Consider the following 19078-nt stretch of genomic DNA (forward strand, 5'->3'; position numbering starts at 1 on the left):
TAGACTACCACCATGATAGTCAATCGAGCAATAACCTATAATGGTACCACAAAAAAAAAAAAAAAATAGTCTTCTATTATTTAAGCATTAATATGAGAATCAAGCTTTCAGTGAAATAAAATTGTCCCTTATTAAATAAATAAACCGAAAAGCGTAGGTAAAATCATGAAATGTATGTTTTTGTTATTATTAAGAGGCATATTAATCAACTAACTAAAGAGGAATTAGTGCAGTAACCCATTGCCATGATGGTTCATACTTAAATTGAGTCCTTAGTGCAAGAAACAAAAACAAAAGTATGAGAACGGCCTTATTAATGAGTCAGTCCCAAGATGATATATATATTTTTAATAACATGAAAACTCATTTTAAGCGAAAATAAAATCCTCGAATTCCTGGAACAATGCTCCCTTATAATTATAGGAGCACGTAAGACAACTACCATAAATTCAGGCAGAGAGCAAAAGTATGATACTACAGTACAGGGCCAGATATCACATATGAGTCCTGTGTTAAAGCCACGCTGCTAAGTAAACCGTTCACTCAAAACATAATTTGCGCTGTTTTTTTCTTCTTTTTTTTTTTTTTTTTGGGTAATGAGAGGCTTGACATGTTTTAGAAAGCTATTGTGTAGGGAAGTTCCAACGTTTTGAGCTGTGACTGAACAGGATCTTGTCCTGTTTCAAGAAGTGATCCCACTGACTCATCATCTGGAAATCGGCCGACATCTTCACACGGGACAGAATTCACGCACACCAACAAAACTTGACCTGTTGTAAAATGTTGACAGGATGGCCCTTCGGAAATCTAGGTAGTCGATGATGTTACACAACGGCTAAATAGACAGGACAAAATGATTACTAGCCACCAAACTTTCTATATTATTTAAAAGATACAAACAACCAAAACTCTTTGATTATACACGTTATAACATATTTATCCTAATTTTTTTAATGACACCAAAAACCCCAAATTTATACTTATATAACATACTTATCCCAAATTTAAGGTTTTTTATGTTGTAATTTTTTTTTTTTTTTGAGATAAGTATTTCACATATGTGTAATTTTTGGGTTTTTGTGTCGTAAGAAATTTTTGGGATAAATATATGATACATGTATAGTTTGGGGTTTCTAAAGTCATAAAAAAATAGTTTAAAATAAATGTAGTATGATAAATAAATTTTTTGAGTTTTTGTGATTTTTCCCTTTGTTAAATAGGAGGAGATTAAAGGAAAAATTATTCAATCAATTTTAAATTATTATATAGACATTAATGAAATTTTAAACTTTGATTTCTGGAATTGAATTCATATAAACATTTTAGTCAATTTTATTGAAAATTGCCAACGTGAGAATCTAATCGTTATCGAAAGTCCCACGAGACACATCGTAATGCCAACTATTTTCGGTGAAAATTGATCGAAAGAACTATATTTAAATTTTATACAAAAATTTAAGATTTAAATTAAGTAAAATTGAAAAGTTTAGAATTAAATTAATAATCCATACTATAGATTTAAGATACATTATTTAATATATTGTAATACTATGTGTATGGAATTATCGTAAAGGGAGAAATTTTGGGTAGTTATTAGTCTAGTCAATCATTGTCGATAAATGAGTATTTTTATTTAATATTGTAAATGGGTTACGTCCATTCCTGCATGATCACTCCTCGGTTAGGTGGTTCTGATAAGAATTTTTAGTGGTTTCATCTGAATGGCCATCGACTCATCAACTTCTAGAGATTCTTTGGAGAAATGACAAAGTATTGTAGTCAAATCAAGTTACCCAAATCACATGTATTCACAAATCGGCATCGAATAAGCTGTGGAAAAAAAAATACGTTTGACCCCTAACTTTGGACCATTACATTTTCGTCAGTCAATATCACGAAATAAAAGAATATGAAAAAATTGGTAAGCAATCAATTCGTGCCGACCAATACATAAATGGTGTTTGCATTAGGTTTCCACTCCCGTTACTAACGGAATAAAGACAAATAAAATCGAAATGGACCACCGTCTTGATGACCGCGATGGTTTAGGCTCTCTTCTCCTCACGAAGGGGAGGAGTTCGAATCCCTCACAGTCGCTTGGGGTCTTAAGTAGGGGCTGGGGTGGTGGGTCTGCACTACCGTCTCTCAGAATTCTTTCGCCGGCTGTATTTGTACGGAGTTCTTGAGTCACAAAAAAAAAAAAATCGAAATGGATGATATGCCAAGTTCGACAGATGCTATGAATGTATACGATATAATCTAGCAATGTATCGAACACATCAAAAGCTAGATCACTAAATTATCCTTTGTTCTAATCTGCTACACCAAAAGTTATATGGTATGGATTTGTACATGTAGGTCAATTAATCACAGCACCTACAAAATGGAGTTTGTCACATAATCATATTCCAAAATCATGTCTTCCTACATATAATGGTCCCCTCAATCATAAAATAATTTCAAAATTCCCAAGGAAGCAAAATAAATAAATAATAATTAAATACTGACATCGTGCATCTCTCCTATCTAGACCACAGAAAGTGCCGGACCTTAAAATTAAATTATATAATATACATGTGTATACACACAAGAAAAACACTAACCATGAACCACACATGCAAAGGCTGTCGCATGATGTCCTTCTGACGATATTCATTATTCTTAGATTGACGTGAGTTTGCGGGGATAAAGTAGATGCCCCACTTACTGAAAATCCAAGCCACATCTTTGTCTGCCCAGCGTTGGTTGCACTGTTACGCCAACCTTTTTCCAGGTGGGGATGCTGAATTAGGATTGTAGCGGCCCATGGTGCATCTTGATGCAAGCAAAGGATATGGGAATGAGAGCATTTGAATGAGATATTCCTTCCTGGAACAGCAACACTTTTAGCATGATGTCTTTGCAAATTCCCACAGAACAGAGAGAGAGAGAGAGAGAGAACAACCTGGCTTGGCTTCTTCCATGCTGAGAAAACTAGAACAAAGAAGCTCCGGAACGTGCTGGAAATATTTTGCACAAGAAAGGGACAGTCCCCAGATTTATTAACTATCTTGTCACTTCTGTTTCGGCTTTGGTATTGCGGTTAGGTGATATCTTGAGGCAATTTTCGTTACACCAGATGAAACATACCACTCTATTCGATCAGGATCGAAAGATTCGAAAATTATTTTCTTAACACGTGAATTATCGGGTTTTTTTTTTTTTTTTTTTTTTTTTTATCTATCACTTAACAACTGACCCTGCAGAGTCGGTCGAAACATTACAGTCTCCTTTAATAAGTTATGGCTGCCATCTCTGAGAAGAAGTTCCTTAATTATTTTTGTACACCGTGTCTATTATTGTACTTCTTCCCATCTTCCGGCGACTCTTCCCGGTCCGTCTTTTCGGCAATGTCTCCTGGCTTTCTTGTTCTAACCTGCATAATCGTCGGACCTCCATCTCGAGAGCACTGCTTTAGTTTCCATTATCGACCATTCAAGAAACGATTCGAGGTGATACTCTTCAGTCAACAAAGATAACATCCACGGTGAAAATAATGGAGAGACCTTTTGCTCGAGAGGGAGATCTTTACATGGGTCTGGATACAACTTTAAACTCGACCACATGGAGAGAACAAAACTGGCAAATGGACGTTCCTTTCGGATTCACCAATCGCATATTCTTCTTATTTAACAGTCACCAAAAACTCTGAATGTTAAGAAATGAAACCTCACGAGCAACACATCTTCATTTGCCGGACAACTGGGGAAGATCGCCAAAACTTCAGGCTTTGTGCTGAGTATGATGAGTTCCACATCCAGAATTTTACTGCTCGAGACACTTGAGACTGGCAGCTCTGAAGGTGTGCCGAACAATGATCGTATGAGGCACGAGACATGAAATCATTGTCAGATCCTCCCGAGGTCAGCCTTAGGTTGCAACCTCCAATCTTCTTTGGTATGAAGACAAGGTTCCGTCTGTAGAGAGCGACACTTTCAAGCTGACTCCTTTCTACTAACAAGGGCTGCCGTCGTCCTTGGCAATAGATTTACAAAGTTCGTCCTCAACCAACTTGCGACCCGCATAACATGAGCTCAAAATCGAGGAAATTATCCTCCTCTGAAGATTTTTGTACTCTTCTGCGAGCTTCACATCCCAATCCATGTTCTCCCTGCAAAGTCAAATCATCAATTAAGCACAAACGAAATCTAGTCCTGATGAAGTATAGACTGTGCTCACATATTAAAGATGCTTGGATGTCAAATTATTCTAACTAAATCAGTTCAGAGACTCTTTATTGTAGATCATCATATGCGAATTAACTTTTTTTATCAGCGAGGACGACCTGAAAAGGATTTCAAGAAAATGTAACTTTGTCAAGAATTCCTTCAAAATTTTACAAGGGCCATTATTAGCATATAGGTACATGCGTGAGTACCCACGCGCTAAGAAAAGCCAGAAATTTCAATGTTTTCTGGAAAAGTAGGTAAATAGTTTCCTGAAGAGTTCTCGGAGAAGGTTATTTACCTGGACTCACTATCCACCTCACCGAGATTTTCCATCATCCCACTGAAAGTCGAGGAGAGGTCCTCGAGAATCTCAATTTCTATCTTTAGCTTCTCCAGTAGCTGCTTATATAAAGAGAAAAAAAATGAACATTGCAATTACATGACAGACTCAAGTCACAGTAGAAAATTAACCACCAAATCAATAGCCAACTCAAATGGGCAAGAAACTATTTCTTTTCTTTTTCCAATTGTCATCGTTCTCTTGTGGTCTTACCCACATACAATATTACAAATGATATTGATTTTCAGACAAGCTCAAAAAATGGGTATTGGCATGGAAGCAATCAGAAACTAAAAGGTGCATTCCACCAATCATAAGATGCATTTATCCTATGCTTACACGGATAAGGTGCAATGAGTAGTATTCATGAATTCTCTCTATTTTCCATTTGGATTTTGTTAATGGTTAAGCAATGCTTTTGTATGATCATCTTGTTGAGGACTGGACACATATTCTTATGGACATTTGAGGTAAAAAGTTCAACGGATCACATAAGGCCAGGTGTTAAGGCGCTAAATCTTATTAAATTAAACTCACGAGAAGAAGAGAAGCAATCATACAGGAGAATCAGCATCCAGGATATCTTCCCGAGCTCTTCTAAAATGGTTCAGCAATGGAGCTGGCAGGCCATAATGGAAGATGCTATGGTTATCTGAAAACCAAGTACCCCTCACCATATGAGTTGTGCCACTGGATGCGTCAAATTCATCAGAACAAACATCCTGAGAACCATCTATATCTGCGCAAGAGGATTGAAATCACATCCTACCAATGCATATAAGCCACAAATAGGAGCAATTGTGAACACTTCCATCTCTACCCTGTTTCGTTTGGAATAGAACTTCTATTCTGCATATTGTCCAAGAAATACAACATTTCATCCCAAATGAATATGATGAAATTTGAATTACCCAGTTCAATGACGTCATACAGGTTATCCATTTGAGGCATGAACCCATAAAAGGTAATTAGATGCGAACTGGAGAAGTTCCCATAACTAAGATAGCACTGTTCTCCTGCGTGACATGGTCTAGACATGTGAAACTTCAAAGTGTTTGTTGCAGAATCAACTTTGCCATACTGCGTGATATGTGGATACAGCTGTCAAAATAGAGTAAATAATTGATGAGGAGGAACCCAAACAGAGTGAAACAGAAGGCCATTAAACCGAATCCACAAATATGAACAACAAATGACTAGTTCCCCAACTTATTCTCCGTGAAGTGGAAAAGCGGGAGAGGTATATGAACAAAACACGTGCCAAAGATCCATGATCCCCCATGAGCAACCCATCCAGAGACACGGAAGCACATGCAAATGCAAATCATTGATAGATGCAAAATCAAAGACAAGGAGGAGATTTAACACATTTCAAAAAGAAAATCCAGTTGACCTCGTATTCTTGCAATCTTTGAGCAGTTAGGCGTAATGATAACTTTTTTTTTGCAGTTCTGTTTACTCAATGGTAATTCTGCTACTGCGATGAGGTCAAATCCAAGAAAAAAGAGTCTCAGTCAGACTAAACCAAAGCCAGTTGGAAGATAGCCACATCAAAATGGTAAACAAACACATAGAGAAATGCTCAAGAGACCTGAGAAATCATGAAAATAAAATGAGAATACTCAAGCGACATACCGAATGGTTAAGAAATCCAGCAATGGGGATTAGGCAAGTCTTGAGTGCTCCATGAGCAAACTGAATTTTCATGCTGTTAGACTACCAAAGTTCGCAAGCCCATAAGAATTGTTCCCACATATAAAGCTCTGGAGGAAATATGTCAGGGTGATCTTCACACAACGCAGGAAAAAGTTCGTCATATTGATTCCTTAAATGCTGCAAAATAGAAAGCCTTAAAATTTATCTTTATAAACCCAATTTAATATCTGAAGTAGAAGGAAAAGAGACGTATATAAGCAAATTTTCTATAAGCGATTTCGGGACTGTTTGCTTTCTTGGGCTATGTTGAGCAAGAAGAGGTTGATTCCTCAATGGATGCTTTATCTAGGCCTTTTTCCAGTGCAAGAAAGATATTCTTTTTCCTTCCATTTTAGAGTTCTTTCACCACCAAATTGATGGAAATAATTTTTTTTCCTCTTTAGGAAACTAAAAATTGCCAAGCATCAAACCATAAACAGCTCAAAGAAGCAGAATGTAAAGTTGTCAAGGAATCAACACAACCCCTATCAAAAGGTAAAAAGAAGGAAGTCAAAGCAGCGGATGTGATTCCTATTTTCCTTCAATACAGAAAACATGATCCAGAAAACTTATAACCTCTTTTGCTTGGATTAGTTCTTCTAACAACAGTGTCCCGTCCAAAGCTACAATTGCATCGATGCCGAAGCTCAATCCTGCAGCACAGAAAAGCATGAGAAGACTAGACAATATAACAATAAGCAGACAGGCCCAAAAGATCATCTGTTTTTATCAAGCAAAGAAACATTACAATTAAATAGACACATTGCAGCAGTAAAGAAAAGGAACCCTCATGGCCCAGAAAGGAGAAAAGGGAATCTTCTCTCTGTCGGTGGAAATGAACTACCATTGAAGTGGCATCATGGAGCATGTTATCCTTATCCAAGACTCATTGCATGCCAGATTGTCTACTATATCAACCACAGTCTCAGTTCTTAGCTTACCAAAAGATCGCTCTCTGCACCTTGACCTATTCTTCCATTCCTCTCCCTCTATACCACCCTAATGTTCTAGGAGAAATCTTTTATAAGAGCTCCTGCTTTGTCTTTACTGTCGCATTCCTGCCAAGCCTTCACCTTCTCCACTAACTTGACAGTACCTAACCAAAAACTACACCAGTTTAAATCATATTTCAAGAAACATGTGTTCAGGAGAACCGCTTTAAGAAATAGTCTATTGTTACTGCAATAGAATTGTTCTTCCATTCTGCTAAATGTCAGAAGCTAAAATACTTGACCATGAGCTCCGCACCAAAACAATATATTGGCTTGCAGCTATGATTTCTTAAGGTGTCGATGGTCATTCTTGCCCATAAACGAAATTAAACTGCTTATACCCCATTCCTAGCGACTTCCAATTTCACGACATATACCTCATTCCCAATAAGAGTTACCTTTCTCACTTCTTAAAGAAAATTGTAACAGTCCTACTATGAATTAAGATTTTTACGACAATTCCAAAGTAAAGTTAGTTTTGCCACCAAAATAATGGTGTGATTGGAGCCGACAGATTCTCCTTTTCAAGGCAAAACATGTCATATCATCCATACTTTCAGCATCATCATGCCTCTTAAACATGTTGCTGTAACAGCTCTGCCATGTGAATGCACCATAAGAACAGCTTTGGGCAAGTAAATTATAGTATCTCTTCAGTGATTATGTGAAAGTTTGTATATACACTTGCCTTGGTAAAAGTGAACTATTTCCTGGGTAGTTCTTTTATTTGTTTGGGGAGGGCATAGGAAATTCAAGGTATATCAAGCACGTTTCAAGCGAAAGGAATTTGTCAGACTGTAGTGAAAATCACTTGTCAGATTGCAGAGTTAATGTTGCAACGTAGGATAGAAATTTATAACATAAACTGATTTCCAGGAGAAAATTTAAAATGCCAGAAGCAAATCAAGAGCAACAGAACCCCTACACAACATAAGTCCCCGGTCTTCTGGACTTTAAAGTTGGGAAAGAATAACTTTTGGCCAAATGGACTTATCCATCCAATTAAAGTTCGGCGAAAATAAAAGAAAACAAAGAAACGACAAAAAAAGTCCAAGTGCAGCCCTATGCCTGCAAGAGTGCATGAGCTTGTAATCTATATTTTCAAATAACATGTGACCACTTTAAGTGAAAATGACATACATGGGCGCAGGAAATCTTAGTTTAATGCTCATATTATGCAGATGCTAATTTGCCTATTCCATTAACTAATTTTATGCAACTGCAGCATTCAAATCTTCTTGGAGCCCACTCATTCAAGAAAACTAGAAGATAGCATCCAGCTATAAAGGAGTCCAACATATTCAATTACATGATGACCAACTTCGCATTGAGGATTTACATACTATGCTACAAAAAGAAGAGATTGACCCCATCCTTGCTTTTACATCTATGTCAAGCATTGTTTCTCTGGGAAAATCGATCACATAGGCATTTGAACAAACTATTCTTACGCAAGTATGGTCTGCCTTTGACTAGGAACTATAACATGTTTTTTTTTCCCTCAAAACTTCTTCTTTGATGCATTAAAGTACCATCACCTCCAGAATATTCCTTTTACAAGTCATTTGAGATTCCTTGAGAATACCTAGTAGTTCATCATGAATTCCACTTCCCTAATAATATCCCTGTAGCCAGTGTTGTAAAATGTGTGTGATTAACGATTCAAGTCACTTCGGTTTCATTCACTTTTCGAACAATTTGTCTTGCATCATGAATCATAAGAGTGTGTGCATGGTTGGTGAACCATACTTTTCAGTATGAACCATACAATTCTATGCACAAGCACACCAGAAGACCTTGGTTCTCTCAGACCAACCTAACTAAGGCACTCAAAAAGCTGCTAGATGGCTTCTTGCCAGATCTTGAACAGCCATCGCCAGCTCCAGCACCCACCACCACCTCCTCTGGTGATGACGCCAGCCGTCACCGCCTCTGGCACCAGCCATGGCATCTCCTTTGACTTGGAGACTCGTGCCTCTGACCCTCCTACTTAAGCTTCTTTAAATGGCAAGCTTGGGTGACAGTTGCAGCACAGGTATTTAAGATCAGTCTAGTCACTTTAGCTAGCTTTAATATATTATATTAAAGTTTTGATTTTTTTTGTGTACGTTGAGGTTTTTAAGTGTTGTTGACAGGTCTTTTTTTCTTTGTAAGTGTTTTGGGCCTTTCTGATTTTGCACTCCTATAATATTCGGAAGTTTGAATTTAGATCAGGTATTAAGGATAGACTAATCAACTGGAAACTCAGTGTATACCTCAGTGTACTCCCCATACTTCATATCCTAGGACATAAACGACAATTCAAGCCCTTACCGTGATTGATCTCAATATAGATAATTTAACCCACAGCCACTCCATATAAAGGAAATTTATTAAAACCATTATAATTCTGAAGAAGAAAGACTTCATGAGAATTCTCATTCAAGCTAAGCCTTAATATAATGTACCAGAGTCATTCTTAAAAAGTAAAGGAAACCAGAAATACCTGTGTTAAATTCTTCTGGCAATGTGTCAAAGTAATCCTTGAATGTTGAAGAAGAATTGTATCTCTCCTTCATACTCCAGAGTAACAGCATTGTCTCTGTTGAAATGCCATCAACTTTTTCCAGTGTGGGAAACTGCATCAAGGGGTATACTACTGATTAGACCCATCATTTCACAGGGTAGGATAAAACTAAGAGGCATCCTCTGGATCTCTGTCAAGATGCATCAGCGTAGAGGCAAGCATAAGAACTTAGGACTCTGCAATTTACATTTCTAGAATTGGATAGTGTCTGCTGTGTAGCCAAACCACATATAACTGGGAAAAGAGCAACAGACTTGATTTTTGCGGTTATAATTATCTATATTACTCAAAACTTGATTGGTCATCAACACCTAGAACTTTGCACTCAAAATCAAACTAGTGCCCTAAAACTCAGATAGACAAGGCCAGCGATGCATCAGTTATAATTGTTCAGCTTCCTAGCAGCCTGGTGAGAATTTACATCTCTATTATTAGAAAATCTTTTCCTTCTTTGGCAGGGATTCATGGTTTGCCCAGCTCAAGCACAGGAGCTATAACCAAAAAAAAAAAATATAAGGAAACAAGAATTGAAAGAGGAGTAATATATAAAATTGAAGAAAATATGATATCCAAAAAAGAAAGAACTACATGCCGATAAAGCTATAAAATAAAAGGCTCTAAGTCCCAAGTTCAGGTAAATACCACCTGAGGTGATGTGCAGAAGAATGGTTTCAGTGGAAGTCTTGAGTTTAGCCTGTATCTTAATTGGACTTGTTTAATGGCCTAAACATCATTGATCCCTCTCTTTTGTTTGGTCCACAATTCCGGTTTACACAATGTGTTTTAATGTCGAAATTACTCTTTAAGGAAGAAGTGAAATGCTACAGCATGATAGGCAAAGTGTACTTTACACTAGCAAAAGCCACAGGAATCCACCATTCAACACCAAAAGTACATACACTTCTAAAGTCTCCAAGATTTTACAACTGGGCTCAGGTGAAAAGACTATTTGCACAAGTAAGAGCAATTATCACACAAAAACTAATAACATCTCACACATGCATGTCGCTGGTTATAATTTCTGTTAAGGAAGATTCCCAACAGATATCTGATTCTTCTCAAAGCAAAGTTTATCTGACCCAACACCAGTGAAACCTAATAAAGCTATAAAAGTAAAGAAATGTCTTGAGATGCAGAAATATACCATGTCAGTATTCTTCATAGCGTCCTCACTAATAATGGCAGAGACAGGAATCTCTAAAGCAACGTCTCCAACTTTTAGATCTGTGACAGCAATGGCCCCCCTTCCAAACCCCTTAATATCTATTGAATGGATTAGCATAGAGGAATGAGTACAGAACCTTATGTCTCTCACTATGACCAAATCTAGACAAAGCTAAAATAAAGCACTGTGATACAATAAGAATGTGCTACAGCTATAGAACATAAATATGTCAGCCTATACCCATCATTTCAGTTGAATACTTACGAGCTATCTGCAACCTGTTTTTTACACCACTTTTTTCACCCCACCGTAATAGATAGTTTTCCTTGTCACAATTCTGGGAGTTGATGACTGTGGCTTCTGTAATGTTCTTATCCCCAAAGTCACAGATCAGCTGCATAATTGCTTCCCGCAAATCTTGCAGGACGTCCTTGTGAGAGCAAGTATCATCCAGAAACGAGCTATTGACAAGAGAAACCATCGAATTTAGAGCTTCAGTTCATTTTCTGGGTGTAGTATCCCATGGGTGAACAGCTATCATCCTCGCGAAAATAGAGTTCAGCCTGCATGTTAGAGAGTCCATCAACTCATATTAGTAACAATCACTCACGGTAGAACCTACTCAGACATTTTTGCCACCCCTTATCTATAGTAAAGGTAATATTTAGCCAAAGGGCCACACAGACGGAGACATGCATACCTCATCCAAGTGCATAATTCTTGATATTTGCAGCATTGCTTCAGCAGTAGTGTGTGCCCATTTGGGATGCGAAGCATTCTTGAGCTGTTTATGCACTTCCACATCATATCCCTTGCTTTGCAATAATTTCTATCAGAAAAGGAATGGATAAAAGATACTTAGTACACATAGATGGCAAACTTAAAAGGAGGTGCAAAATAAGATAATACTTTCTACGACATTTTGGAATATAAATTCAAAGGTAGTAATATCATTTCCATCTTCCTGCATTGAAAGCAATTGCGACAGAGATATAGGTGTAGAACACCAGCTCATCATCTACTTGTTAGCAATACAAATCACATGGTTCTCTGGTGCTTTCCTTGTCATTCTCTCGCATGAATTCATTACTCTCCCAACATGTGCTCTTCTGACGGACAAATGTACTACTGAGACATGTGGATACTCATCTAATTGCTAAAAAAGAGCATGGAAGAAGTGGGGCACATAAGCTAAATAAATCTGTGCAAACCCTGACCTTCTTTTTGTCAAATAAAGGGTCGCTTTCAGAGAGTCTAAGAACTATTGCATCCGTGCACGATAAACTGTCTGAGGGGCTTTTCTGCAATCAAAGTATAAGCATTTCGTGAATGCTGAGGCTCGACCATCAAGAATGTAGAAAAGAATTTGCAATTCGATATGAGATTAGTGACGCAAGATCGACTCGGATACGCAGTAAAATCCCAATAAAACCAGTAGTGCCCACGTAAAATACGAAGAGCGAACGAGAGTATTCAATCCAAGCATATTATAAGATGAACAAGGAAGTCATACTAAAACCCGAAACGCAAAACGTAATCAACACAAAATCAGAGACAAGTACAGCATCATCACACAATACATCAACTCAAACTAAGCACCTACACTTCCCGGGTACCACAAGAACCACAGCTTCACACACTACAAATTACACCCAAAAAAAAAAAAAAAAAAGGTTCAAATCCCATGACACTTAGTCATAGCAGATTGGTAATGGCCATGAACCAAAAGATGGACCCTTCAGAATCCCTTGCAGGAAAGCCCGGTTTTCTCGACCATTCATCACGCGAAAAACGTTCTCGTTTCAGTTTCCTCAAGTCACAGAATCCTAAGCGACCAAACAGAGCACAGTAGGGACCAGAAACTGGGTTGAGATTGTACACAACGAGAGAGCACAAAAACTGAGAAGCAAATTAGTGGATAGAAGCTGAGAAAAAAAGATGGTCACTTTGCAATCTTCCATTTCTTGCAGTTCCAGCGGAGCTCCCAAGCGGAGTGCGTCGACAAGGTAGCCGAGAGGGAGAGGGAGTACAGGCTCCGCCGCTCTTCCTCGGCGTCGCGCCGCCGTCTTCGTTTTTTCTCTTCTTTTGAACTTTCTTAAGAATAATTCCAATTCTTTTTCTTGGTCGGTCAGGTGCAGTAATTCCACTTTTTACTGTGACAGGTAAATTTCCAAACTTTACAAATGCCAGTTATTTGCCGTGATTGAGATAATAACGTGTAATTTTTCAGCCAAAATTTTGTTGGCTTAGAAGCTCATTTACATAAAAAAATCCTCTTAGCAAAATACCCAGAAAGCCAAAAAAAAGATTGATCCGTCCGTAAATTATTTGTCCTCAAAGTTAAGTACCTTTTCTTTTTGGTCGAACAAAATTAATAAGTCCTTAGCGACCACAAATCTCCACGACATGTTTTTATCTCTACGATCATACATTAATTAGATTGCTAATTACTTCGATCGTTATTTTCTCTGATTTAAATATTCTACCTTATGAAATTAAGGATTTGAAACACTATAAACTTTTAACGCTCAATTTCTTTAAAAGTGTGCTCCGGGGCATATGTTGAGTAACTAATAAAGAAAAGCGAGCAATTTTAACGCACCATCTTTGTCTGTATTTAGCGTATTGGAAATTGAAATGTTTTCCTATTAAATATAATTGGGCATTCGTTAACAAGATCCAAAAAGAAAAAGGACAATCTAAAAGACCCAAAAGTGAATTATCTTATGTTTAGCTTAGTGATAAAGTTGGGATTGTAAACTTTAGACGTTAATTTTTTGAGTTTTGTACCTTATATTTACCCAAAAAAAGACCCAAAAGTGATATTATAAGAATAAGAAAGGTCTAAAAAGATAGATTATAGATAAAATTAACATTTAATTAGATTGATTTATTTGTTTGATCTTTGCTTAGAGCATCAACATTCATAAATTCAGGTATCGGTGACCAGCTAGTTCTTTTTCTCTGTTTCCCTACCTCAGTACTCCATTTATCTTATTTTAAAGAATTTCCTTTTTCTCAATAATTTCCTAATTTCTGAACTTCCTTAAGTTCATGAAACCAAATAAATGAAGAGTATGATAAAACACACTTAGATAATCCATATATCTATTTCTATCTATTTCTGCATATACATACACAATGTCTTCTTACACAATGTCTTCTTTAAGGTTACCTGTAAAATTGACACAGGACTCTAATTTGTGAGGAAACGATCTATCTCCTTGCAATGGGTGCTTTTCTCATGCACTCCACTCACTTTGTTTCCAACTGAGATAAATACTTGACTCATTGGATATCACAAAATCCTTGACACCCGACACCTGATTCATTGAAATGAGAACTTTTCTTCCTTTATCCACTCACTCTATTTCCAACAGGGACCGATACTTAACTCATCGGATATCATGGATTTTGCTTCACAAAAATTTTAGTTTTAAAAGGTTTCAGTGCTCTTTGACACCAAATTTTCCGTAGGACCAAACAAATTAAACAAATAGACCTACGGTCAACTGAAAAGTGACCAATCCCTGATCCACGAGCTACAATCTTTATCATGGATTGCAGAGAATTGCAATATCTAACCTCTCATCGACCAAGTTCTGAAAGCCAAAAGGTACTCAATCACTCTAACGCCTAGCAGGCTGATCACATGCATAAGTAAGAACCACAGCATCAGCCTGCCCGATTTCAAATTCATACAAAGACAATATCGATTGAACTAACACAAGCCCAGTTCAAAACACATATAACTAAACTCTTTGATGATGATAGCCAAGCAGAATAGTTTAGAGGGCATCTCAGATAGCTGTCGACAATCATATTCCACGCTCGTCACAGATTGACAAGATTGATTTGAAAACTAAAAGTACTAAAAGCAAAACCGAAAGAACATTGCTACAAACACAAAGGAGAAAACTCGAGACAAAAAGTTCATGGAGTTTGGCATAGCCCCAGCGTCAGTGCTCCTTCCGCATTCCATCTCTTTATTGACCTTGAATACCCGTAGGCAGTTATTACATTTCTCCATGTGAAGCTCCATCATTCAGCTGCTCTCGCAACTCCATGATGTCCGCTACTTCCACAATCTTCTACGGCTGCTCCATCGTGCTTGAATTCGATCGCATTCAGTCACTGTTCCAGCTTTTGAATTCGAACAGGTCGAACTCCTCTTGTTCCATGCTTTGGTATATCAAAAAACTTTTATAGGCTCTAGGGCAGGCCCTGACTTCTCATCTTCGATATTATCCATTCCTTTTGTCCTCAACCTAATATACGAACAATCTCTCTTTACATACTGAATAATACCATGACTCCTGAGCTCAACCAATTTGAGGTGAAAAGGCATTTTAAAAGGAAGAAACAAAAAGGCGCTTACAAAGAGATTTTCATTTTGAGCTCAATTTCTTTCACTTACAGTTTTTGATAATACAAAAGGACACACCATTAAGAAAAAAATTGTCTGCTCTTCTTCCCCGCAACTAGCTGTGCAATTTTTCCATAAGAGAAAAGCACCTTCAATATATACATGAAGACATCACTCCCTCAACTTGATATTTCACAGTAATTGAACCTGATGGCAATATTTGCAGCCAAAAAGGGGTGGCATCCAGCATAATTCTTCAAAGCAGGCACTTTCTGAATCTTCTTAAACTAACTGAAAGCAACACACATCTTCAATCTCGAGACACGCAACACCATTGATTTGACCTAATTTCCTGGTGGTTCTCTCAATAGAAATTGGAAATGCAAGCCTTCGAATTCTATCCAGCTACGACTGAATAACAGCTAGATTTTTTCACAGGTACTATTAGCTTCCATGTTTTGCAAATATCTCCTACATTCATACAGTTGAGACACTCTTTGCCATAGAGATCGATGAATCAGCCTGTGCTTGTGGAGATCACAAAACTATTCATCTATATTGATCTCCAGTAGGACTGATTTAACTATAGGTTGTTCATGCACTACAGAATAGCCTCCCACCATTACAACAAATGCTTAAAGGGTAATCTTCCTGCAAGGCCCTACACAAGACGTTAACTTACCATGGGGCAAGACGCGTGAATCACCAAAAGGAAAGATACATTCTACACCTTACAGTTCCAAGAAGCTGGAGAAAATCAGGTGAGGGTCGTAAAAGATAATTGAATAACCAAATTATTTCAAGGCAACATATAGGTAATTCCAAAGTCACGTTCGCTCACCTGAAGTAATGGTGCAATGGCAACAGAGATCAACCACAAGTCAACCCTTGATAAAGGGTACTGGCATAAGGCAGTAGACCAATGTGCAACCTCAAGGATCCAGAAACTGCCTTGCATTTCATTGAGGCCATCCTAGTGATCGCAAAGCTAGGAAGCCCTTCCCATTTTGCGTTGCGAAGAAGCCTTTAAATATAGCAGTGGTAGAATGAACATAGAACACACGCATCATCACGGAGGCAACAAGTTACATCCCTTTGCTTTCAATTTTCTTTCCAGACCAAAGAACTTCAGTCCCGATAAAACTAGGTCTGCTGTCTTCTTCTGCATGTGTTCAACCAGCATGTCATCGTAAACAATTGCATCTGATTCCCTCAAAAGCTTGCGCTCTTGCATACTTGAAAAGACTTTTCTAGCTTCTTCTATTGTCCCATGCTTACAAAATCCAGAGATGACGACAGAGTATGCAACATCACTTGGAGGGAAGCCCTCTTGCACCATCTCTTCCAGGACTTCAACCACTTTCTCAGCCTGCCCTGACTTAGTTGCATGGAGAATCGTCAAAGAGTATTTGAACTCCATGGGTCCACTCATAACACTGGCCAGGCAATCACGGATGAGCATCATAGTCGCATCAATCTCCCCAATTTTGCTGAGTCCTTTAGCAAGAGAACAATATGCATCTATAGAAGGGAGACATGACATCTCCATTATCTTATTATAAAATGTGCATGCCTCTTTTATTTCCCCAAGCGCAACAAGACATTCGATAGCGATACTGTAAGTCAAGGAATCGGGCTCGATTTGGGTGTTCTTCATTTCATCAAATAGAGACATTACCAATTTCACATCCCCAGACTTTTTCAAAGCCCTCATCAAGATATTGTAGATCGACACACTGCAGTAGCCTTTTACCTTCAAGTCCCTGAAAACATCTAAAGCTATCGGTATCCTCTCTTCCACACAAACGAAAGATGAGAAGAAACTGGAGAGATCGTTTATCACAGCAAATCCAAACTTCTCCATCTGCATCAGCAGCTTGCTGAAATCCTCCATTCTTCTCATCTCAGCGTAAGAGACCAGAATGGGATTAACTGTCCCAAAATCTGGCTGGAGATCCTCCTGCAACGTTACAAAGAAAAGCTTGTGAGCCTTATCAAGATGCTTGACACTACACAAGCCTTCGATGAGAGAGTTATAGATCCGCAAGTCAGGCCGATATCCTGAGTCAATTAAATCCTTCAACAAGCCACAAGCAGATTCAACTTTGCCACCTGCAACAAATGACTCAACTAATGTGCCATAAGTCGCCCGATCAATTAACAAACCTTTTGTTTTCATCTCCTTGAACAGCTCAAAGGCCTTGTCCGTTCTCTTTCCTTTACACAACCCCGTAACCAAGGTTCCATATGCCATAACATCAGCCTCGACACCATCTCTCTTCATCTCCTCCCACACCCCTAAACATCCGTCTAAATACCCTGCCGAAACCAATATCTTAACCATTGCTGTATATGCAAAAACATCCGGCTTGCACAAGTTTGCTCTCATTTTAGCCAAAAGCTCCATCATTTCATCAATTTTCCCTGCCTTACACAATCCTTTTATCAGGATCATGTAAGTGACGCTATCCTCAACCAGCCCGTCACCCCTAAAATCATCATAAACAGACAATGCCAGATCCAAATGATCAGTCCTCACCAACCCATCAATAATCTTGTTATACAAAAACACACGCGGCTTCGCCGAACTTCTTCATCTTCTCATACACATAGTAAAGCCTCAACCCCCTATTGGCATCCGCATGCATCTAATCAAAATCTCGAATTGCTTCTCACTAGGCGGCTTCCCCTGCGAGTCCATCAACTCGGGCACCTGGTCAGCAGCTCGGAACTTGTGGTTCCTATTCAAGCAATAAGCAAGTGCATTGTAGGCCGCATAGTCGTGCCTATAACCCTTCTGCCTACCTGCCCAAGCAAAGAACTTGGAGGCGATCGTGGGGTTATTCTCCGCCTTGAGCACTTCCGCGACGAGGCTGGGCGTCACGCGGCGGAGCTTGCCGAGCTCGGCGACGACGGGCGGGCCCCAGTCGCCGCGGTTCCGGCGGAACGCGTCGACGATGAAGCGGGCGATCGGAGAGAGGCGGCGGGAGGCGGCGAGGGAGGAGGGAGGCTCGGGCGCCGGCGGCGGAGACGGGAGGGGGCCGCGGTGGTCGGAGTCCCATCTGTGGAGGCGGAAGGGAGCCGGCGGGTTCGTGGGTCTGGGGCCCTGCCGAGCGGGGATGGTCTTGCGGGAGGAGAAGAGGCCGCCGTACACGACGGGGCGGTTCTGGGAGGGCTTGCGGTGGCCGTAGAAGAAGTACGGCTTGAAGGGCTTCGGCGCCGGAGGGTGGTTGGGCGGCATCTGGAGTCCTTCTGGGGTGGCGGCGCCGCCGCCGCCGGACGGTGTAGAGAGCCGGGGAGAGACGGTCCCGGCGAGTGTAGCTAGAAAATATTGATTAGGTTGCAGCCGATTTGCTTCTTGACGTTTACAGTTTCTGAAATTGCAATGTGCACCCTGTATTTTGGATTCTGTTTCAAATGCACCCTTCCATTATGATTTTCGGCCAAATTCTCATCCAAAATTTCGATCTCATGCTCTTCCCATTGATGGTGTCTGCTGAGGGGGCAAATCCATCCTGCAAATTCGGCAAATTTATAGTGTGCCCTGATCTTTTGGAAGTTCGTTGCAGTGCCCTTACTTTGATTGTAAAATCAAAAGGAACAAATCATAGTAAGAAGGAGAAAATGGAGGGAAAAAAAAAAAGAGGAGTAACAAGGAGACAAACTAGACGAGAGGAGGCAAAGGGGATGAATAATGATAATGTCAATGGCGCCTCCACCCCATTTTACAATAGGGGGAAATTTTA

At 39.2% G+C, this 19078-nt stretch overlaps 1 protein-coding gene and 1 pseudogene across 1 annotated transcript; both read right to left on the reverse strand.

The window, feature by feature from the left end:
* Positions 1 to 3510: 3510 nt before the first annotated feature.
* Positions 3511 to 13034, reverse strand: LOC108955753 (annotated as a pseudogene).
* A 1627-nt stretch (positions 13035 to 14661) lies between these two features.
* On the reverse strand, positions 14662 to 18666 carry LOC120286242 (pentatricopeptide repeat-containing protein At4g20740-like). Its single transcript, XM_039307920.1, is given in 4 exon segments — positions 14662 to 16079; positions 16174 to 17914; positions 17916 to 17982; positions 17985 to 18666. Coding segments are annotated over 3 exon segments (2169 nt in total). The 5' UTR covers positions 18574 to 18666; the 3' UTR covers positions 14662 to 16079; positions 16174 to 16401.
* Between the last annotated feature and the right edge of the window lie 412 nt (positions 18667 to 19078).

The sequence above is a fragment of the Eucalyptus grandis genome, chromosome 3 (assembly GCF_016545825.1).
Source record: "Eucalyptus grandis isolate ANBG69807.140 chromosome 3, ASM1654582v1, whole genome shotgun sequence".
NCBI classification, from domain to species: Eukaryota; Viridiplantae; Streptophyta; class Magnoliopsida; order Myrtales; family Myrtaceae; genus Eucalyptus; species Eucalyptus grandis.